This window comes from Punica granatum, chromosome 1 (genome assembly GCF_007655135.1).
Source record: "Punica granatum isolate Tunisia-2019 chromosome 1, ASM765513v2, whole genome shotgun sequence".
Taxonomy (NCBI): Eukaryota; Viridiplantae; Streptophyta; class Magnoliopsida; order Myrtales; family Lythraceae; genus Punica; species Punica granatum.
The window spans coordinates 10591005-10614791 of record NC_045127.1 but is presented as its reverse complement, the minus strand read 5'-3'; the positions used below and the strand labels follow the sequence as shown (position 1 = coordinate 10614791).

Below are 23787 nucleotides of genomic sequence, written 5' to 3'. Positions count from 1 at the left end.
TATGATAGATATTGAAAATTAAGATTCTTTTTAGAAACTAAAAGGTTTAATTATCACCTCAATTTTAATCAAATTAATGTTGTTCATGTTTATACTAATCGTATCTATAAAGTATATAAATTAATACTTTTTAAATAAATTATATAGTTTCTTATGTGTCTATGATAAATTTAACAATTTTATTTATTGTTATTTTGATAATTATCGAAGAGTTAATTCTATAACTATAAGCTAATTACTATTTTTAAATACACTTTATAATAAAAATATACAAATTTCTACTATTATAAGTAATCGCGCGCAATGCGTGGGTGAAATGACTAGTAATAGACAAACACTAAATGTTATCTTCTGTTCATACACTTCCAATTGAACAGGAATCAAATCTCCCAAATTGAAAGAAAAGTTCTCCAAAAAGCACAATAAATGGATTGTTAATAGAATATCAACAAATCATAGCAAGAATCGAAAAAATTCTTTGAAATTCTAGTAAGATATAAGATATATATTTATATATATATATATATAACAGGATTGTCTATCTTGCAATTAAGAAATAAAAAACGCAAATCTTTTGCATTGATTCTGGTTGGAGAAACAAAATTCACAGATACACTTACAAAAAGGAAAACGTGTCAAAGAAAAGATTCGAGCAAGTATATTTGAGGCAAATTGCAACAGCAGTGGCCTCGACTAGTCAATGCATACGTTATATGAGGAGATCTATCTATACAGAATGCCACTGATGAGTTTCCGGCTTTTCTCAATTTTTTTTTTCCTTTCGGGAGATTTGGTTCTTGTTTAATTGGGAGGGTGCAAATCGAAGATAACATTTGATGTTTCTTTATTGTTTCTTTATTTTTTCTAGAGTAAATAAATTGTTTTTTAGTTGATCGAACTGGTACACTTCGGTTCGGTTTAATCAAATCTGATCCGACTCGTTAACGGGCGAGATCGAGTGTCAATGAGAAGACACGTGATCGAAAATATCAATAGTCAAACTATGAGGGGTGGATCTTAAACGAAAAGAATTAAAGACACATGTAAGGTCATCGTATTAAGTAAGGAAATCGGACGACCAAAAATAAAATAACCATCATGATTGTTTTTCCTTACCAACCACTGTAGCATCACCCAACATTTTTAAGGACATGTGTAATTGAACATACACACCCATGTATATCTATCTATATCTATATCTATTTCTATTTTTTTTGCTCGGTCGGTAATGAGGATCCTTCATAAATCGGTCCACTGCAAAAACTGATACAAAGGAAAATTATATCTATATCTTTATCTATATCAATATTTATATATACTATAAACATGAATTCTTGTGAGCATTGTGAGAGAAAATAAAAGTTTTTGTATATTTTATTTAATTTTTAATGAATAGAAAAGAAAAAGAAACAATTTGTCTATATATTTATTCCCTTTTTATTATACATTTTAAAATTTAAAGATCAATGCATTATTTAATTAAAATAATCCCATTATTATCTTTTTGGTACTCCAGCCCCTCATTATCTTCCTCATCAAAATACACAAATGCCGAAACTGATGAATATGTCGGTTTCTTTGCCTCATGTGTGCATTTTTTTAAAAGTATTTTTTTTTATTGAATCTTGGTTATTTCATTGAGATCTAATAGCAACTACTTATTTTCCATTTTAAGATAATTTTGTTAATGCTAATATCATTTTTGGTCATTAATTGGAGATGAATGATCCTAATATAATGATAGAAAATAAAGCGAAATAAAAGAAGTCTCACTGATGAGAATCAAATTTAAAATCCTTTCGCTTTTTGTACCATTGCTCTCAACTTTGTATTTTATTTTGTCAATACTGCTTTTTTTCTGCTACATCATAGTTGAAACGAAAATGTGGATATACGTATGCATGTATATGTATATGTATATGTATATGTATATGTATATGTATATGTATATGTATATGTGTATGCACTTATCTTGGACAAGAAGACACAAGGGCAGAGAGTGAGAAGACTCGTTCAACTTTCTTCTTCAAACTTCGTTTTCACCTCCCAAAGAAATTAAGGCCACGTCGATAATTTCAAGAGGGCGTATATTTGTAATCCATATCACTCTTTCGATATTTGTTTTATAATATGTTGCAAGAATGAGATTGTGTTTTATTATGTGTGTGTGTGCGCGTGTATATATGTATGAAGGGTAATATCTATATATAGATGGATAGATCGTATGCTTCATGTGAAGTAAGGGAAGGCTGAAAGGATGGTCTGACTCGTAGGAATGACCAGCAGAAATCTGTCTTCGTCATAATAATCGATCGAAGCAATTAAAATGTCGACAGCACCTTTTTCATTTATATATTTTCAAGTCAATTCCTTAAAACTATAGATATCATGGATTATAGTCAAACTGGAGTTCCAATTTATATGACTTCCATACACATCGATTAGTGATTAGAAATTAACAATTGGCAGCAAGAAAAGGGGAATAAAAAAGGAGACTGCCGTGAATGTGAAAGGGCAAAAAAAAAAAAAAAAGAATCAGAAGATTCAAGAAAATGTAGTGTAGTTCTTACTGGAAAATGCCTTTTTGTGATCGCGAACTAGTTAATTAGGTTGTTAGTGTAACTGGCACCACTACTAATAACGTCCAAAATGAAATTCGTTATAAGGGTATTGAATTTCCTATTATACTCAATACTTCAATGAACATACAAAATAACCGTGTTTAATAAATGTATGTATTAGCATAATACATACAAACTCGGCAAATAATTGGGTTGAAGAAGGAAAAAGAAAATATGCGATTGAATTCAGAGACCCTGATGCAACCATTGCAGGAAAAAAGCAAATAAAAGAATTCCACACAGGGAAAATAAAAAAGATGAGCTCAAAAGTCCATATTTATTATGGTTGATGCTAGAGCGAATGACAAGAAAAAATAATTACCATAGTTATTTTATTTTTGACCGTCTGATTTCTTTACTTAAGATAATGACCGTATACGTGTTTTCGATTCTTTTAGTTTAAGATTCGTCCCTTATAGTTTGATTATTGATGTTTTCAATCAACACGTCTTCTCATTGACGCTCAATCTCACCTTGTTAACGAGGCAGATCAGAATTGATATTAAACCGAACCAAAGTGTACTAGTTTGATTATATAAAAAAACAATTTATTGACTCTAAAAAAATAATAAACAAACTATAAACAAACATCAAATGTTATCTTCTATTTGTACACTCCCAATTAAACAGGAACCAAATCTCTCGAATAGAAAGAAAATTTGAGAAAAGCCGGAAGCTCATCAGTGGCACTCTCTATAGATAGATCTCCTCATATAACATATGCATTAACTAGTCGAGGCCACTGCTGTTGCAATTTGCATCAAATATACTTGCTGGAATGTCTTTTCTTTGACACCGTTTTCCTTTTTGTTTGTGTATCTGTGAATTTTGTTTCTCCGACCAGAATCAATGCAAAAGATTTGCGTTTTTTATTTCTTAATTGCATTTCCTTGTGATGTGATTTATATACATACTTTTTTTAACAAAAGAAAATCTTTTATAAGATAGACAATCCTGTTATATATCTTTATATGTATATATATCTTATATCTTACCAGAATTTATGAGAATTTTTTGGATTCTTGCTATGATTTTTTGATATTTTATTGACAATCCATTTATAGTACTTTTTGGAGAATTTCTCTTTCAATTTGGGAGATTCGATTCATGTCCAATTGGGAGTGTACGAACAAAAGATAACATTTAGTATTTGTCTATTACTAGCCATTTCACCCGCGCGTTGTACGCGATTACTTATCATAGTATAAATTTGTATATTTTTATTATAAACTGTCTTTAAAAATATTAATTAGCTTATAGTTATAGAATTAACTATTTGATAATTATCAAAATAGTAATAAATAAAATTGTTAAATTTATCATATATACATAAGAAACCATCTAATTTATTTAAAAAGTATTAATTTATATATTTTATAGATAAGATTAGTAAAAGCATGAAAAACATTAATTTGATTAAAATTAAGATGATAATTAAACCTTTTAGTTTCTAAAAAGAACCTTAATTTTCAATATCGATATTGTATAAGATATTTGGATATATATCTTTTGTATAAAAATAAATCACTCGTAACTCATTGAAAAGTAAATCACCGTTTGAATTTAAATATTTCAACTTTAAGTAAATTTAATAAAAATGAAAACTAAATTTATTCTATTCGTTTTATGAACTTCTAAAGAAATCAATTTACTTAATCAATGTGGATTGGTTCAAGCGTTTCGACACTTGTTTCGCTTAAATAAGGTCTTGGATTCGAGTTTTTGTGAACGCAGAAAATTCACGCTGAGATAGTTTTATCCCCCGATGGGCCGACCTGGTTTGACTGAATTAATCTTGGCCTAATTGAGTTTTCAAATATTAGGGTTAATATCGAAAAAAAATAAAAAATTATCATAGCATCATTTCTATTTCTAAGTGTAATAAATATTGATACAAACATGTAATGGTTATTGAATATTCCAAAAATCCTTACAATTACAATTAATTTTGTAAGTATTACTTGCATGAAAAGTTTTCAAAAAGTATTTCAACATCCTTTTTGAACTAAATAATCCAATTACTATTTCAAGAGTATGATTAAGCATTTGTAGAATTGGAAAATGAAAAAAAGAAACTAATTCTAACTAATCGGGTTTGAAAAGATATATATATATATATATATATATTTCTAAATTGTATGAATTGTTAGAGTAACTTACTTGTATGATTATTTTTCTAAGGACCTTGAGATTTTAATAATGTAAGTAAAATTACTTGTGTTGAAATTTTTGAAGAATATTTCATTATCCTTTTTAAATTGAAAAATTGAATTAGATTTCAAGAATATGTTTATGCTCGTGGAATTGAAAATTAGAAACAAAAATAAATCACTCATAACTCATTGAAATGTAAATCTCCCATATAATTTAGATGTTTCAAATTTAAGTAAATTTAATAAACATAGAATATAGCATTTGGTAATGAAGTGGAGTTTAATTCTACTCCACTCTAAATATTTATATATATTTATGTGGAGTTGTAATAATTAAATTGAGGATGAAAATAAAAATTAATGATTTTGTTGTTGAATTGTTATAGTAGTAATGATTAATTGAAAGAATTTAATATTAAAAAATTAAATTGAATATGAGTTACGAAAAAGTATATGAGAAAATTTATCTTTATATTGAAGAAAAATATAAAAAAAGTAATGATTACGTTATTGAAGTGAAGAAAAGTAAAGTGGAGTAAAATGGTGAACTTCTAAAGAAATCAATTCTGTTTAGCATCATTTTTATTTCTAAGTGTAATTAATATTAATACAGAATATGTCATGGTTATTGAATATTCCAATTTATATAAAAATAGTTAGAAAAAAGTATGTAATTCATATTTTTAATACACTTGGTGAAACCACATTCATTCTCTCCATTCGTATTGGCATTATATATTATACATAGATTTGTTAATTAATTAAATCATTTTTATTTGATTTAACCGGCACATTTCAGTCCGATTTAATATCAAAGCGAATCTGACTTGTTCACGGATGAGATCGAGTGTCGACGAGAAGATACGTGATCGAAAATATCAATCTTATAATAAAATAATCTTAGACACGTGTACACCAGTAACTTACATAAATGGATATAACATTCAAGAATAAAATAACTATTATAGTTTTTTTTCTAGTCAAACATTATAAAATCTCTAAAAAAAATGTTTGTGCAACCCTTCTAAATATTTCCAACAAATACGCTTCGTTTTTATATCGCAATAGTGTTCGTTCAATCTCGAGAAGAGATCGATAGCCGCTAATCAATTTCATAAGCTATAATGAAAAAACAATAAGAAAAGTTACTTTTAATTTTTCGAAGAAAGGTAGTACGCATCAAAATTGACTGTGTCTATAGGTTGTTTTTTATTCTAAGGAGGAGGACTAGGAAAAGCAAGCAAAATCTGACCAAAATTTGCTTTTACTAAAAAGTGGTACAAACTTTCTACAGAATGATTTAAAAAATGATTGCCTACGCATTATTTGATTTTAAGATGATAATCTTATTAAATTCAACTCAACTTTATTTTTTATTAAATTTAATAATATAATTATTTTTTTAATTTAATAATAAATTCATAATTTTTTAATTATTTTTTAATTAATTTTTTAATAATAAAATTTTCAAATATTTTCATATCTATATATATATATATTCTCACGTATCAATATGTTTGTCAATATTTATAATAATTACGTAAAATCAAATTGAGAAATTCCTCCATTTTCAAGGATTAGAGAAATCATCATTTATTTATGAAAATATAACCCCTTTATCTATTACAGTTGATTAGCGGCATAAACGCACTCGATACTTCTCTTAACAATTCACGGTTTTTCTTTTCTAGTGATAATAATGGATGACGCTTTTGACGCTTGCTTTAATCTCATTTCTATGGATTCCGTTCAATTGGAAGGTTGGCCTATAAGCAATTAACTTCTTAAATTTAACAAAGTGGATTATTATTATTATTATTATTATTATTATTTTTGCTTGAACAACAAAATGAATTATAAGAGGTAATCATAACATAATGAAAAATGGAAACAAAAAAAAAAAAACGTGTTGATTCCAACTTAGGTTTGCTACGAATGACCAGACGATACGACCCCTTCCCAATGCTTTCTTTTTCCCCGAAATTTTGATCCGAACATTTTGGTTAAAATTAAATCCGTACCGTTGAAAATGCCACGTGGAGCCACCACTTGCATAAAAAGACGATGTTACCCTCACCGAATCTCCTAATTTCCTTCTTTTACCCTTTATGAACAGGACGCCAAATTCACATTGTCTGGTCAGGTTAAGTTGCACGTCCTCTTCTCATTCATTCATAATTTATGTTATCTTATATTCGGAAAGCTAATGAGTCACGAGACTAAGAGATAAAAGTTTTCTCGGTATAAATATTTTTCATTCACGGGATTTGAATTTTAAATTCACTTAACCCGAGCAGGTATTAAATCACTTTGATTAAACCAAGTTGAATTTTTACCCTTTTTTTATTTTTTAAATCTTATCTTCTCCCCGCGGTGGGGCTGCGAATCCAACCCCAGGGAACTTTATTTATTTATTTATTTTTCTAACAATTTTCTGTGAAATTATTTAATTTAGCCGTCAGCGATGACGAGTGTGTGTTATATGTGCCCAAAAGAACATGTACTGTTGTCCTTCTTTATGTCAGCTGATTAAATATTTGCAACATTGTTGGGTCGTCGTCCTCTCAAACTCATTGCAGAGATACAGGAGATACCCAGAGTTCTTCTTCCCATTCATGGCGCACATGGTGGCCAAGCTCTCGAGCCTTTGATACCCATTCGCTGCCGGAGACCAGAGGTTCGATTCGTTTTCGTTGTCTTTTTGTTGGCGGGACTTTCCGAGACACGGAAAGACGGATTCTTTTCGCCTTCCTCCTTCACCCCTTTTCATGAGATTCGGGAAAGCTGAATGCTTGATCGTGTGCGAGATTTTTGGTCTTGAAAATCTGTTTTTTCAAGGTTCTACTGTGTTTTTTCTCCTCCTTTTTTTTTTTTTTGTTTAAGCTTCCTTCGAGTCTCTTCTGTTGTCGGTTTAGCGTCGGCTGCTTTCTTCTGGTTATTCGATTGAAATGTTGCAGTGACCTGACTGATTATCAATCTGTTGGGTTGCTGAATTTTTATTTTTTTTTGCGGGGTCAACGGTCGTTATTGCCTTACAGTTCCCAGATGAAAAATGTCTTGCAAAACTGCTTTCTTGATCTGATAATGAGTCGTTCTATTTGTTCAAGGAAGAAATGAGTCAAGCTTTCCTTCTGGAAAAATCACGGGGGTGCTGGGTGCTTTTCCATTTATATTGCTGTTCAAAATCTCTAATTTCTGTGAGGTGCACGGTGAAGGTTTATACTGGCTACTCTCTAATTTAGAAACTTCATCCGTCAGGTCGGTCTTTCATGATACTTCCAGCTCTTTGAGCCTTCTCACAATGACATCGTGTCTTCAGATTTGGGAAGACTGTTAGTGTAGAGTCTCTGCCTCAAAATAATTCTAGTGTAACATAATATGGCTTCGAAAACAAGTGTCTCTATCGATAGTTGTCATATGTATGAAATGGAAGCATGTGATTAATGTTTGCCCAGGAACTGGCTCAATATGTAATCACCTTATTAGAGTACAAAGAAATTCTAGTAGAGTCCAATTTGTTTCATTCATGACCCATAATCTTTCTTCATTGTGGCTCAATGATACTGCAGGAGCATAGCTCAACACAGGATATTGCCTGAATAGAAGAGAGAAAAAGGTGGGAAGATTATGCTTTGAAGGTGAAGAGAGTGGGATAGATTGAAAGAACGAAATATGGCTTTCAAGCCATTAGTGTGGTATTGTCAGCCTGTACCTAATGGGGTGTGGGGAAGAGCTGTGGAGAATGCCTTAGGTGTGTACACTCCTTGTGCGGTTGATTCTCTGGTGGTGTCTGTCTCTCAGTTGGTGCTTTTGGGTCTCTGCTTGTACCGAATATGGCGGATAAAGAAGGATTTCAAAGTGCAGAGATTTTCCTTGAGGTCGAAACTCTACAATTACTTGTTGGGATTACTGGCCGCTTACTGCACTGCAGAACCACTCTTCAGGTTAATAATGGGAATCTCCGTGTTGAACTTAGATGGACAGAGAGGCTTTGCTCCATATGAGGTGTGCTTCTCCTGCTTATATTTCATCTGTACACTTTGCTGGAGCTGGAGCTATTATAATCAGTTTTGGTGTCAGTGGGCTGACAGTGCAATTTTTTTTTTAATGTAATGTCCGTTCTTGTTGTTTGCCTAAAGAGTTCTTCTGTTTGTGGAAGAAACCGTGTTATCACTTCCTCTCAAGTTTCCAGCAGATTCTTTGAAGCTCACATTTCACTGACCTTGGCTTCTCTTTTAGCAATTTGATGGTTGATTCTATTAGACTGCCGTCAATCCATTAGTTGAGACGGCAGTATAATTTTCGCATTCTTGTTTCTTTTTACCTGGTTAGGTAGCTTATTTGTATACTTTTGTTCTTGCAGATTGTTTCTTTGATTGTGGAGGCTCTTACTTGGTGTTCTATGCTGGTCATGCTCATCTTAGAAACTAAAGTTTATATCCGTGAGTTTCGATGGTTTGTAAGGTTTGGAGTGATCTATGCCTTGGTAGGGGATGCCGTCATGCTCAACCTCGTCCTCTCTTTGAAGGATTTGTATAACAGGTCTCTATTTTCCCATTTTCTTGGATTTGTTGTTTTTGGACAGAACAGAATGAAAATTGTTCAAGTTCAGGAGGAATCAATTAGTTACACGAGAAAAATTATTCACCTAAACTTTAAGTGAAGATGTAGACCTCAAACCTTTGACTTCTCTGTAGCAAAGATCTTTCGGCGTGCTGAATGCAGTTACCTGTGTTTTCTTTCGGATGCAGGTCCACTCTGTACTTGTACTTCAGTGAGGTCGCCATTCAGGTTAGTAGCTTTTGTACTTGCTTTGCTTTCCCCTGTAATATCAATGGGACATGTTCTGTTTATATATTAATCTTAGGAAAAGATGGAGGGGCACTTTTCCTATCAGCCTCAAAAAGCGAGCATCTATATTCCCTGTGACGCTTTTGGTAGACTTTGACTTTGTTGAGTAATTTGTTCTTGGATATGATTCTTTCTTGTACTGGTAATTTATTCTTAGATATGATATATGTAGGTTTTAACTCTTATGTAGGTTCTGTTTGGGATTCTCCTGACATTTTACGTGCCTGGTTTGGATCCATATTCTGGGTATACCCCTATACTTTCTGAATCTGTGGACGAGAATGAATATGAAGAACTGCCTGGAGGAGAGCAGATTTGTCCTGAGAGGCATGTCAACATAATCTCAAGTGCGTATCGCAGCTGTTTCAAACTGTCATTAGATTTCATAAATCGAGTTCTGATAGCTCAACAGAAAACGCAAAGTATTTCTTACGCTATCAACCTGAGGTGATTTAGCATTGAAAATATATTGTTATCATTTCTGGGTTTATCGTCTCTCCTGGGAACACATTGAAGTTTGGTTGATTCAGTTTATAAGCCCGTGCAAAGCTAGAAATAATTTATGAATATTCTTCTTAATTTTACATATTCTACATCAGTTGTAATTCTTTTCCTGTATTGTGGATTTTGCAATTAGTAGCATAAAGCATTGACTATATAACATGAGTGACTGAATCATCTCTTGTGTCGCCAGGAACACTTTTCTCATGGATGGGTCCACTCATGAAGTTGGGCTACAAAAGGCCTCTCACTGAGAGGGATATCTGGAAATTAGATGCTTGGGATCGGACAGAAACCCTATACAACAAGTCTGTACTTTTGCTCTTTTGACCCTACTTCAGGCTATGCATGATCATTAAATTTATATGCAGTTATATCTTAATTTTGCTGACTCTGTAGGTTCCAGAGATGTTGGGCTGAGGAATCCCGAAAACCAAGACCATGGCTTTTGAGAGCCTTGAATAGTAGTCTTGGAGGCAGGTAAGAATTGATTTTCTTTTCTTTGATTATAACATCAGGTTTCAATTTAAGTTGCATTTGGAATTTAATAAATCAATCTTCTTCAATAAGTTTTCATTTGAGATATATCAATATTATATTGGATGTGGCAGTTTAGGATTTGAAGAAGCTAATAACCCTTTACATTAATCTCATCTTCTCGTTCTCTGTGTTCTGCAGGTTCTGGTTTGGTGGCTTTTGGAAGGTGAAAAGATCATATCCTTGCATTTACAAGCTAAATCAATACTCTGTTTAATATTTGATGAATTAATTCCATTTGAACTTGTAAATTTTATTTATTTAGGCTTTGAACGTTTTGTAGATTGGGAATGATCTGTCGCAATTCGTCGGACCGCTCATCTTGAACCGCCTGTTGCAGGTTAGTTCTATTTCCGACCCTCAAAAAAGATAAGTGATCTGTATGTTGGTTGGTTTTCTTCACTCTCAGTTTCTAATTGTAGTAAGTCTCTCTCTTATCTTTTACGTACAATTTCATAAAAAATCTTTAGCATCTTTAAAGTTATTTATCTTGTCTAAAAATTTCCCAGTTGCCATAATTGTTTTAATTGTTTCTGATAAATCACTCGCAGTCTATGCAAGAAGGGGACCCAGCTTGGGTTGGTTACATCTACGCCTTCTCAATATTTGTTGGAGTGGTATGATATAATACTACCTTTTGCTCTTGTAATGTTGCATACTTAATTGGATCTACTGGACAACCTCATCGTTGTTTATTACTGAGGTTCCTGATTGTTGCAGGTAGGAGGAGTGTTGTGTGAAGCTCAGTACTTTCAGAATGTTATGCGTGTCGGTTTTCGCCTGAGATCAACTCTGGTAAATCTCTCTCTCTCTCTCTCTCTCTATCGGCATCTCACATTCTTATCACGACCTCATCTTTCTTGCAGGTTGCAGCTGTGTTCAGAAAATCTTTGAGGCTAACCCATGAGGCTCGTAAGCGCTTTGCTTCAGGGAAAATAACCAACTTGATGACAACTGATGCTGAAGCACTTCAGGCACGGTGTTATTAACTTTGGTTTATTCCTGCATTTTTGAATAGCGGGACAGCACCAAATCTTAGATGATGAAGCATTTTGATGTTAGTGTTCTCATGTTAGGAAATGACCAGTCCTGCTAGAGTGACGGATGGATTTAGTTTGCCTGCTTCTTTGTAGTTTACAAACTGTAATATCCGCATGAACCTGCTGAGGAATTTTCTTGAATTAATCTACCATTCTCTGCATTTGTCGTCCAAACTCCATCTTAATCAATTGATGTTTATGTGACATATCCTGCTTAACTTGAAATTTACTGGTTGTTTTTCAGTCCTAAAATATATCTTGCCATAGCAGACTTCAGCTGTTATTTGATTTTGAAAATGGAAGGTCTTCTCTCTTTGATGACAAAATGGGGGGAAAAGAGGAGAAAGATACTTGTGCAGAATTTCTGCGCTTTGTTGTTACTTGTCTAATTAACCTGTGGTTGTTGCACCGTTTGTGTAGCAAATATGCCAATCGCTCCACACTCTCTGGTCAGCTCCATTTCGTATTATTATCGCAATGGTGCTTCTGTATAAGCAGCTGGGGGTTGCTTCTCTTCTTGGAGCTCTCATGCTTGTCCTCTTGTTCCCCATACAGGTGCAGAAGCTTTTACATTGTTGGTTTATTGTTCTCTCCGATTATGCCCTTTAAATTATCTTCTTGTTTATATCTCATTTCGTCTTCATTTTTTGATTGCTTGGAACAGACATTTGTTATAAGCAAAATGCAAAAACTCTCCAAAGAGGGGTTACAACGCACAGATAAGCGAATCGGTCTGATGAATGAAATTTTGGCTGCAATGGACACAGTGAAGTACGATTTAATTGAAGAGCACTATAATTCATAATTTTTTAATGCAAACGACTGAACTTTAACATTTTCCCCTCTTCTTTGTGTACTTCAGATGTTATGCATGGGAGAATAGTTTCCAGGCTAAAGTTCAGAGTGTCCGTACTGATGAACTGTCATGGTTCCGAAAGGCTTCCATGCTGGGAGCGGTACGATATCAAGTTACATTTCTCATAAGTTTATGTGAATAGTATCCCACTTTACATATTTTATTGAAATACTGCAAAAAGAAATGGTTATTTCTAATCACACGCCAAATGTACGGAAATTAACCTTTTTCCAGGAAGTTACGTCCCCTGATGGACATTTTTCACCCGAATAGAGTTTTCCGCACAATTAACAGACCCTTGATTTGGTTCAAATTTATTTAGTGGTGGTATTAAGATTCACTTTTCTTTTGTTCTCTCATGCCTCTCTTCTGTTATCTACTCTGCAGTGCAATTTTTTCATTCTGAACGCGATCCCTGTTGTGGTGACCGTGATCTCTTTCGGAATGTTCACATTGCTTGGGGGAAATCTGACACCAGCTAGAGCTTTCACTTCACTGTCTCTCTTTGCTGTGCTTCGCTTTCCCCTATTTATGCTCCCTAATATAATAACTCAGGTTCATCCTTCTTCTCTTTACCTCATAACTAGTGCAATATCAATTAGAAAACTTTGAACATTATGAAATCTGGCTATTGCATTTATTTTCTGGGAAACCCTTATGCTGTTTGTGTTTGGCAGACTGTGAACGCGAACGTGTCGTTGAAGCGTTTGGAGGAGCTACTCTTAGCTGAGGAAAGAGTTCTATTACCAAATCCACCTCTGGATCCCCGATTACCAGCTGTCTCCATAAGAAATGGAAACTTTTCATGGGATGCGAAGGTACTCTTATAAGTTCCTTGCTCATTTCTATGTATGGAAAGTGGAACATTTGCAGAGTTCCAACAAAAACTTTGTAATGATCATTGCTCATTCTTTATATCAGTGATGATAGCAAGCTACGGTCACTGTCTTGTTAAAACCGTAAAATTTTCCTTATTCTAGTATCTCGGAGCTTGTAAAATTCCTTGCTATCTGCTGAGACCTTGGATGGTTTCTTTCAGGCGGAGAGGCCCACACTGTCAAACATCAATTTAGACGTCCCAGTGGGAAGCTTGGTTGCTATTGTTGGGAGCACTGGAGAAGGAAAGACTTCTTTGATATCAGCAATGCTTGGGGAGCTTCCTTCTGTGGGAGATGCAAGCGTGACCGTTAGAGGAAGAGTGGCTTATGTTCCTCAAGTTTCATGGATTTTTAATGCAACTGTAAGTCGTCATCAAAAAATAAAATGAAGAAACAGAACAGATCAACTCCAAGAAACTCATTCTTCAGTATGGGATTACTTGTTCGAACACTACACCAATTGACTTCAATATTTTTTATTTTGAAAATTGTCATATGTATCTGTAGGTCCGTGACAACATTTTATTTGGATCTCCATTTGAATCCTCAAGATACGAGACAGCAATAGATGTGACCGCATTAAGGCATGACCTTGACTTACTGCCTGTAAGTAAAATAAATCGCCTGAGCTATTTTGAGCTGTTTCTTATTCTTCGAACAGCATTCATGTTATTTGCCTTATACACCCTTATGCTTCTCTTATAGGGCGGCGATCTAACCGAGATTGGTGAAAGAGGAGTTAACATAAGTGGTGGGCAAAAGCAAAGAGTTTCCATGGCCCGGGCTGTTTATTCCAATTCAGATGTCTACATTTTCGATGACCCGCTAAGTGCATTGGATGCTCATGTGGCCCGTCAGGTACATCCCATGGTGTTTGATATAATTTTCTTTTACTTTTGCAATGCAGCGGCACTTAGTCAAAAAACTCAAACAAACAGATAAATAAATAAATAAGTAAATAAATGCCCTATTAGTAGTAAATTGTTCGTCTGAGGATTGTCCTCCAGCAGGGGAGCTAATGGCCTGGCAAAGTGTTGGAAGTGCTGGTGGAATTGACCAAAAGCTGTACTTTATTCTGATTATTTTTATTTTTTTTATCCCGAAAGGTGTTTGATAAATGCATTAAGGGGGAGCTGAGCAAGAAAACTCGAGTGCTCGTCACAAATCAACTGCATTTTCTATCTCAAGTAGACAAGATTATTCTGGTCCATGAAGGAATGGTGAAAGAGGAGGGTACCTTTGACGAGCTTTCCAACAATGGCATGTTGTTCCAAAAGTTGATGGAAAATGCTGGGAAAATGGAAGAGTATGTGGAAGAAAAGGAAGGAAGTAGTGAGACTCTGGATAATAAGACCACAGCCGCCAAACCGACAGCTAATGGGGTGGAGAATGATCTTTCCAAGAGTTCAGCCGACACAAATAAACCAAAGGAGGCGAAATCCGTCCTTATTAAGAAGGAAGAAAGGGAAACAGGTGTTATCAGCTCTAAAGTTTTGATCAGGTAGGATGAAGGAACTGCCTTTTCGGGTTCTTTACCGAATATGTTTCATTTCCAAGTGAATCATTTTTATTATATACCGACTCTCCTTGTGTGCAAATTTAACTAACGCCTGGTGTACTCAGATATAAGAATGCATTGGGAGGCCTATGGGTGGTTATGATCCTCTTTTCTTGCTATTTCCTGACGGAAGTTTTACGAGTTTCAAGTAGCACGTGGCTGAGCTACTGGACAGATCAAGGTGACTCGCCCAGTCACGGACCTGGTTACTATAACATGATCTATGCATTCCTATCATTTGGTCAGGTAATGAATTTAGGAAGATCAGATAATGTGGTTGTTCTCTGTAAGAGTTTCTGTTGATATGTGTGCAAAAGAGAATGGATTATCTGTACTTACAGAGAATTTTCAAACTTCAGGTTCTAGTTGCACTGACAAACTCGTACTGGTTAATTATCTCAAGTTTGTATGCTGCCAAAAGGTTGCACGATGCCATGCTCAATTCAATCTTAAGAGCTCCAATGGTTTTCTTCCACACGAACCCTCTCGGGCGAATCATCAACAGGTTTGCCAAAGACCTTGGAGACATTGATCGCTTTGTCGCCCAATTCGTGAACATGTTCCTCGGTCAGGTGTCCCAGCTTCTCTCTACGTTCGTATTGATTGGGATCGTAAGCACCATGTCTTTGTGGGCTATTATGCCGCTTCTGGTTCTGTTCTATGCAGCCTATTTGTACTACCAGGTAAGCTCTTATCCTTTCCAAAGAAGTCACTCCACTTCATTTCTTTGTCGTGCCTTAGGTTCAACTTGCATTAGACGATGGCCTTCTATTGATTGTTATGTTACTCCTCTTATAGAACTCAGCCCGTGAAGTGAAGCGCTTGGACTCAATATCAAGATCACCAGTTTACGCACAATTTGGGGAAGCTCTGAATGGCTTATCGGCAATTCGCGCATATAAAGCCTATGACCGGATGGCTGAGATCAATGGGAAATCAGTGGACAACAACATCAGATTCTATCATGTGAACATGAGTGGGAACCGTTGGCTCGCAATTCGCTTAGAGTTCATTGGCGGCCTCATGATATGGTTCACAGCCACATTTGCTGTGATGCAGAATGGGAGGGCAGCAGACCAGAAAGCCTTTGCTTCAACAATGGGTCTCCTCCTCAGCTACGCCTTGAATATTACGGGATTACTAACCGGAGTCCTAAGGCTCGCAAGTCTTGCTGAGAACAGCTTAAATGCTGTGGAACGGGTGGGTACTTATGTAGATTTGCCTTCGGAAGCTCCGCCTGTCATCGAGAGCAATCGACCCCCTCCTGCATGGCCTTCTTCTGGGTCCATCGAATTCGAGGACGTGGTCCTTCGGTACAGGCCTGAGCTGCCTCCAGTTCTGCATGGTTTGTCCTTCACCGTTCCTCCAAGCGACAAGGTGGGAATAGTGGGGAGAACTGGGGCCGGGAAGTCAAGCATGATTAATGCCTTGTTTAGGATTGTCGAGCTGGAGAGAGGCAGGATCTTGATTGATGGGTATGATATTGGAAAGTTTGGACTCATGGATCTTCGAAAGGTTCTGGGTATAATACCGCAATCACCGGTTCTCTTTTCAGGTGAGCTAAGAAATATCAACCGTTTTCATCAGTTCGAGTTTATTTGAGGCTTAACGGGATTTTGCTCATACCCAGGGACGGTGCGATTCAATCTCGATCCTTTCAATGAGCACAATGATGCTGACCTGTGGGAGGCTTTAGAGCGGGCACATTTAAAGGATGTCATCAGGAGGAATGCATTAGGTCTCGAAGCTGAGGTACAAAATACTACACCTTGGTGGTCGAATGATACTTTAACCAAATCCTTATTAATAGTTTATTTGAATGGATGGTTTTCCCTTTTATTCTCTGCAATCACCAGCCTCCTCTGTAGCTGAAGGTAAATGTTTTTCTGTTCAATTGAATATTAAGAACTTACTTATCCCGAAATCGACAATCTTCAGGTCTCAGAAGCTGGAGAGAACTTCAGTGTGGGACAGAGGCAACTCCTGAGTCTTGCTCGTGCACTGTTGAGAAGGTCGAAGATACTAGTCCTTGATGAAGCAACTGCTGCTGTTGATGTTAGAACTGATGCTCTTATTCAGAAAACCATTCGAGAAGAATTCAAATCTTGTACTATGTTGATCATTGCTCATCGCCTGAATACCATCATCGATTGCGATAGGATCCTTCTCCTCGATTCTGGCAAGGTATGTATGTTGTTCTCATATCCTTTTTAAATGAGTGAGTACCAGTGAATCCCTGCACCTTGGAGTTTGCATCAATATTCCGATTAAAAGTTCGAGTGCTTTTCAGTTTGTAATTAAACCCGGTGTTTTCGACTATCTCCTTTCTACTTTGGTTGACTGAAATTGTTTTCTTGGCCTTATTTTAGGTCCTGGAATACAATTCTCCGGAAGTGTTGCTGTCTAACGAAGGAAGCGCCTTCTCTAAGATGGTACAAAGCACGGGAGCAGCAAATGCTCAGTATCTCCGCAGCTTAGTCTTTGGTGGAGGGGATGAGGAAAGAAATTCGGGCAGGGAACAGAACAGGAGATTGGATGGACGGAGGAGATGGCTCGCTTCTTCTCGGTGGGCTGCAGCTGCACAGTATGCCCTTGCTGTCAGCCTCACGTCGTCCCAAAACGATCTCCAGAAGCTGGAAATTGAGGACGAGGACAACATTCTAAAGAGAACGAAGAATGCAGTGATTACCCTTCAGGGAGTTTTGGAAGGCAAACACGACAATGTCATCGAGGAGTCACTAGAACAGTATCAGATTCCGAGAGATGGGTGGTGGTCGTCTCTTTACAGAATGGTGGAAGGTAGGAAAATCGTCTGCTCTAATCGTACTTTCACCCTTAGATACCAATAGTGGTCAAGATAAATAAAAGCAGAACAAGATCGAAATGGCCCTTTAGGATTGTTTTCGAGCATGACTTGGTTCAGATTCTGACACCAAGACCAAAGCATGTTCCCCCTTGCATTGATATGAATCTCACAAGTTCCGTTGTTTGGCAAATCAGGTCTGGCAGTGATGAGCAGGTTGGCACGGAACAGGCTACCCCAGCCGGAGTACGGGTTCGAAGACAGAACAATCGACTGGGACCATGCTGAGATGTAGAGATCAGAAATGCCTATTGGATCTAACCAACTCTTATTGAATTTTGCATCCTAATTTCCTCCTTTTTTTATGTACAATAATTACATACTTATTAATTTAGCATAAGGGGAAATTTAGGCTTGGCAATACTACGAGGATTCTTGTGCTGTGTACATTTGTCTTGAAAGTTTGGTTCACATGCAGGCGACCCGTCAAGAAATAATAAAGGGTCCGCCTCAACATGTCATACACTACGAAGGAACACTATCGGGTTTCAAGTAATATTATCAAGTTTGGTTTTGTTGTGCTTATTACCTCTTTGGTGCAAATCGCAAAGAAGATTCCTCGATTGAATATTTGATCCGTTGTGACTCCTGGAGGAAGTATGTACTAACTAATGCCAAAGTAACGCAAAAAACATATAATATTGTGGCGATGGTTTTTGTGAGGGACACCGTTTAAAGAAAGTTAAGGTCAGTGAAATGGAGATTTACTCGTGGCGATCCTCGGCAGGCTTGTCATGGCCATGAATGGCCTCAAGGGCATCAGCAGAGGCACTCGAGAACACCATCAGTGCCTGAAAAATGTTTGGAAGGGCTGTCTTAAGGTTGTTAAGGACCATCGCCCTTGTACCGTGCACTGAGTTCACATACTCGGCTTTCTCGTCTTCTACTCGCTTCTTCAAAGTTTCAATTTTGGCGCGCTTCAGTGAGAGAGGATGCTTGGGGCTTAATGCTTCAGAATTTGTGACATCAGAAGCGTTGGGTCCTCCCTCAATCCTCTTTTCCAGATCATCAAGCGAATGCAACTCCTTCTGCAGCCTCTTCTCAAGCTTATCAGATCTCTTGCGCTGGTCTAGTTCTTGCGCCTGCTGCAGAAGGATCGACTGGACTGCACACAGAACGCCTTTGATGGCTTCCGAAGCCATCTGCAGTGAAACAAAATAAAGCCATCAATCAAGTGCAGCTGTTTTTATGGGGGTAAAGAATAAGGACATAAAGCTAATAGTCTCCTCTATGTAAGTACCTGATGGGGCATTTTCTCAAGGTGATGAAGCCATTGCTGGCAGAGGCTGCAAACTGCAGAAGAGAAGCTGCTGCGTTGCCCTTGTTCATCGACGAGGGAATCAGTCAGTTGGATCCACTGCAACAGTGTTTTTGCGTATTCCCTCTGAGACTTTACAAGGTAGCAGAAGCTGTTGTACCAGGATTCTACCTCAGCCTCAAGCTGCACTGCTGCTCGGCGATGGTAATCTGAGGTCAAGTCCGTGATCTGATCCACGGTGATACGATGCAGTTGCAGAGAAATATGGTTCTGAACTTGGTGGCACTCGTACATTGTTCTCCACATGTGCGTCAGCCTGTAGAAATAAAGAAGGTAGTATCACAATGAAATGCCAACTGATTTCCCAGAAATTACAGAGTTTTCCGTGCTATCTGGAGAGAAAAAGTACACAGTATTATACGGCTTTTACCCAGAAATCAATGCGACAAACTGAGGGTAAAGCTCCTCATCTACGAGGGCCAGTATCGATGAACAAGTCTGACTGATAGATTCTTGAAGAAATGCTATTTCAGACTCCAGGGTCTCTACACTCAATCTTGTTCTCTCAGACTTGGTCCATTCGTGCACTTCATCTTCTTGCTTCTGCAGCAATAAGGACTTCCTCTCATGCTCTAGTTTCATGCTTTCTTCCTCCTATAGAGAAAAAACGAGAGGATTGACAATTTCATAAAGGAAATCTGATTGAGGCAATGATCGAAAGTATACAACAGATAAGTACAACACTCTAGAAAATGCAAGATTAAAAGAAGGGAAAAGTACAAAAACCCCCATTGTGGTTTTAGCTTGAGACAAATTGCACCCTGTGATTTTTCGAAGGATAAATAATACTATTTGGTTCACTTCTTAAAACATAATGGACCTCACCGTTAAGTTTTTTGTCACTTTTGGTCCTCAAAATTTTTTTTTACCATTATACTGTCAAACTTTCAACTTTTATTCAATTTGATCCTTAAAAAAAGGGGGGAAAGGCCAAGGCCATCAGTGGGCAACCCTGACCCCACCACCGAGGTCACATGCACCCACAGGGGATGTCAGTGACCATGGAGGTGAGGTCGGGGCCGCAGATTGGCAGCCCCCGCCCCTGAATCGACGGGAATCTCAAACTCGAGACCCCAATAAATTCAAGGGATAGGGCCACCAATCAGCAATCCCGACCCCACCCTCGAGGTTCTGGCGTCTTCTGTGGGTTTTAGCAACCTCGGTGGTGAGGTCAAGGTCGCCGACCGGCGGCCCAAGTCCCTTCCTTCCCTTTTTTTCCAAATTTTAGGACCAAATTGAAAAAAGTTAAAAGTTTGAGAGTGATAATGAAAAAAGAAAAGTTTGAGAACCAAAAATGATGAAAAAATTAACAGTGATGTCCATTATGTCTCACGAAATGAACACAGGATGTTATTTATCCATAGAAAAATCGCAGGGTATAATTTGTCCTAAGCTAAAACCATAGGGGGGGTTTTTGTACTTTTCCCTTAAAAAAATTCTAGAGAAGAAAGTAAGTGAATGATCAGAACCAACAGCTACCAAAACTAAGGCATCTCCACATTAATCCATAAGTTAATAATTGAATCTTATTCGTTTAACCAAATCTCATCAGCTTATTTGTTTGGAAGAACTGCATGTGCTATTCACATTATAGAAATGATGTTTCAAATGCGAGTCGTACCTTTACATCCTTGTGAAGTCTTTGCTCTGCAGCAAATATCTTTTCCAGTGTAATACAATGAGCTCCAGGCCTGCATGGTTCACTGGGACCATTGCTGCAGTCGGAAGCTTCTCTAGTGAGTTGAAGCGATTTGGAAGACCAACTCCATGACAGAGCACTGAACACCTTTGCAGAATTACTTCTCTTCCCTGAAACGAAAACAAATTGAAATCTTCAATGTGATAATCTCAACCTGCAGCTGTCCAAGTATCAGAAGAAAAGATTGCGAGTGTGATTACTCTTATTGAAATTCTGAGGGGGGAAAACATCCCCTGAGTTTATATCCACGAGAATAGCAATCTCTTTCCCAAGCGCCGAAGCTTTCAAGAAATAATCATCCAAGTCCTTTACTATGCCCTCCAAGGTCTTCTTGCTCCTGCTCCATGCAACCATCGTCCTCATGTCCAAAGCTCTCTTAGTATTCCAGCTCATCACCGAAGATGAGCTATCATCCACTATCATCTCTACAGGTTGCTTTTCTGGCTTCTCGGGCAATGGATCAGAAGTAACTTCTTCTACTATTTCCTCAGCGCACTCTTCCTCGAACTCCGTCCTGGTCTCCGCCCAGTGTTCTTCCTCCAAGTGTTCAGTTTTCTTCTCCTGATGCTGTGGTGAAAGAGTCTTGAAAGGGTCCCAGAAGTCCCACGACGAGCTCGGGACTGGGGGAGGAGGTGGGGTACCACCGTCGTCATCTTCATTGATCTCTATGCTTTCTTCTTGGCCAGTTTCATTGTCTGCTTTACGGGGCTTGGCTTTTCTTTCGGGACTGAAATGGGGAGGCGGTGGAGGAGAAGGAGGCAAAGGGGGAGGAGGAGAGGAAGGCGATGCAAGGGAATCCGGTGGGATGTCTTCGATCTCGAGTGACTCCGACTCCGTGAACTGCCTAAGGGTCACTCCCGTATTCTTAAGTGCTCTCAAGTAGGCCAATAGAGCATCAGAGAATTCACCCCTGTGGACCAAAAGCTGCTTCATCAGCCTCCTCCTCTCCTTGAAGGTCTGCACCCTCTCCTCCTTATCAATCGTCCTCGAAGCAACACACCCCATTTCTCTGATTCCCACTGAAGACTCTTCTATCTCTGTCAAATGCAAGCAACTAGAGAAGCCCCAAAAAGCAAATGCCCACTAACACTATTGCAGCCCTCTGTGTTCTTTGCGGAAGATCGCTACCCTGACAGTAGAATAGAGCATTGAATATACAGCTGCAGGAAAGAAATGGTAAAATAATTCATCGACAAGGAGACATAATGAGGCATTCAACTTTCTCAAAGAACACCCCCATGGGAGAAGCTCCCCAGCACATTAAGAATCTGCAAGAACTTCAAAGCTTTGAAGCCACTGGTACTAAAGATATAACTAGAGAATGCATCAGAATCCCAAAAGCAGCGAGAACTACAAGATTTCCGAGGAAGAATCCCAGACCCAGTTCGAGAATCTGAAAAATTTGGGCAGCAAACTTACTTTTTATTGTTTGAAATCTGCCCAGATGGGCTTCAGAGCACAGCACCCCCTTGCAGGACATTGCCTCATTAAAAAAATCACGAAAAAGAGGATGAGATAGAGAGAGACCGGGGGGGTGAAACATGCTTTTCCCCGGGCAGAACCAAGGAGGAAGGAGAAGAAGAAGAACCAGGTCTGACACACGGAGACAGTCTGACAGACCGCTGGTCTCTAGCTACATTATCATTATTGTTAATATATATTAAAAAAAAACACATTAGATAAAATAATGGGGGTGGGTTGGTTTTTGGCCTTTTGTGTCTGAAGAACAACTCGGAAGGAACAGAATCATCCTATAATGTGGAAAAAGCTTAGAACTTAGGAAGAAGACAAACACCAAATGGAAAAACCCACCTCACCTTCTTCTCTACTCTCCCTCTCTCTCTCTAAGCTTCCTCCCAGATCACAACTGTGAAATCTGTCTCTCTGTACTGTACTATCTGAACTTTTTTGATTTCGCAATCTGGTCCCATTTCCCCAATCTTGGGCAGAATGTTAGAGAGAGAGAGAGAGAGGGAGAGAGGGGCACGGAGGGGAACGAAGCTCGATCGAAGGCAAGGGGCTGTAGTGGCCCCTTAAAATTTTCAACACTTACAATTAAATCTAAACAAACACAATCTTACATTGGCAATGGCATGCTTTCAGTCTCTCTCTCGGGGAGTAAAAGAAAGTGAGAGAGCTCAACGCCCAAAGCTTCAAAAAAGCAGCAGCGAAGGTGCAGATGGAGAAGAAGAAGAAGAAGAAGAGAGGAGGAGGAGGAGGAAGACGATGACAAAGCAGGCAGAGGCAGCATCCGAGGAACAAAATCAAGTTACAGATAAAGTCATTTTATTTTTCTTTTCTTTTCTTTTTTTGGGTTAAGCAACTACCGGCTTACACTCCAGTCAATGCGAGTCAAATTAGACAAATTGGAAAATAAAATAAAATTAAGATTAAAAAAAACCAGAAACTGCGCATTTTAGCACAATTTTCTGGGTAAGGAATTGTGTGTTTTTAAAAACAGGTTATTGCATGGATTAGCATAAGCTAAGTTGAATTTAGTATCTAATAAATGGGTCGAACTCGGATACATTTGCAACGATAATTAATCATGTTTAAAACCGCTGTAAAATTAATATACCTATTAAATATGCTTTATTGTATTATTATTGGACATACATAAATTATTTATGTAAAAAAAAATTGCTATGTCCCCCTGCCTTAAACTAAACAATAAAATATTGGGGCCTTCTATGGTACCCTAAGAATTTATGGTGGTAACAAAACGGGGTGGACGAGATTGCATTGCACCATGCTACTCAAGAGGGATTATTTTCTATTCTCATTCTGGACGCATATATTTCCTTCATATTGTCGAAAAAGCTCTAAATTCAAAGATCTCAATTTTTATTTTATTTCAAAATTGCCCCAATTGGGAGGGGACTCTTCGAATAAACACTCCTCTCTCTAATTAA

The 23787-nt window shown here is 37.4% G+C and overlaps 2 protein-coding genes across 5 annotated transcripts; one reads left to right on the top strand and one right to left on the bottom strand.

Annotated features, from left to right (window-relative positions):
• The first annotated feature begins 7294 nt into the window (after nt 1-7294).
• LOC116187358 (ABC transporter C family member 2) lies at nt 7295-18381 on the top strand. The gene is made up of 28 exons (XM_031516018.1): nt 7295-7451; nt 8344-8779; nt 9138-9316; nt 9526-9565; nt 9816-9972; nt 10320-10434; nt 10526-10606; nt 10805-10829; nt 10947-11003; nt 11215-11280; nt 11384-11458; nt 11530-11637; nt 12124-12258; nt 12368-12474; nt 12566-12659; nt 12947-13114; nt 13237-13377; nt 13599-13799; nt 13945-14043; nt 14143-14295; nt 14544-14938; nt 15061-15241; nt 15355-15678; nt 15794-16550; nt 16626-16747; nt 16934-17179; nt 17365-17794; nt 17996-18381. Exons 2-28 carry the CDS (start codon nt 8447-8449, stop codon nt 18091-18093), a joined length of 4887 nt encoding a protein of 1628 aa, XP_031371878.1. The 5' UTR covers nt 7295-7451; nt 8344-8446; the 3' UTR covers nt 18094-18381.
• Nucleotides 18382-18421: 40 nt separating this feature from the next.
• Nucleotides 18422-23164, bottom strand: LOC116187367 (protein ALTERED PHOSPHATE STARVATION RESPONSE 1). Of its 4 annotated transcripts, none has more exons than XM_031516046.1 (6): nt 22957-23164; nt 21076-22035; nt 20798-20985; nt 19547-19770; nt 19099-19432; nt 18422-19000 (listed from the first exon to the last, which is right to left on the bottom strand). In XM_031516046.1, exons 2-6 carry the CDS (start codon nt 21878-21880, stop codon nt 18563-18565), a joined length of 1989 nt encoding a protein of 662 aa, XP_031371906.1. In that variant the 5' UTR covers nt 21881-22035; nt 22957-23164; the 3' UTR covers nt 18422-18562. The 4 variants fall into 4 exon arrangements, with proteins under 4 accessions (XP_031371906.1, XP_031371913.1, XP_031371898.1 ...); XM_031516053.1 differs by having other exon boundaries at nt 21076-22004; nt 22957-23163; XM_031516038.1 differs by lacking the exon at nt 22957-23164 and adding an exon at nt 22295-22931.
• Nucleotides 23165-23787: the final 623 nt, after the last annotated feature.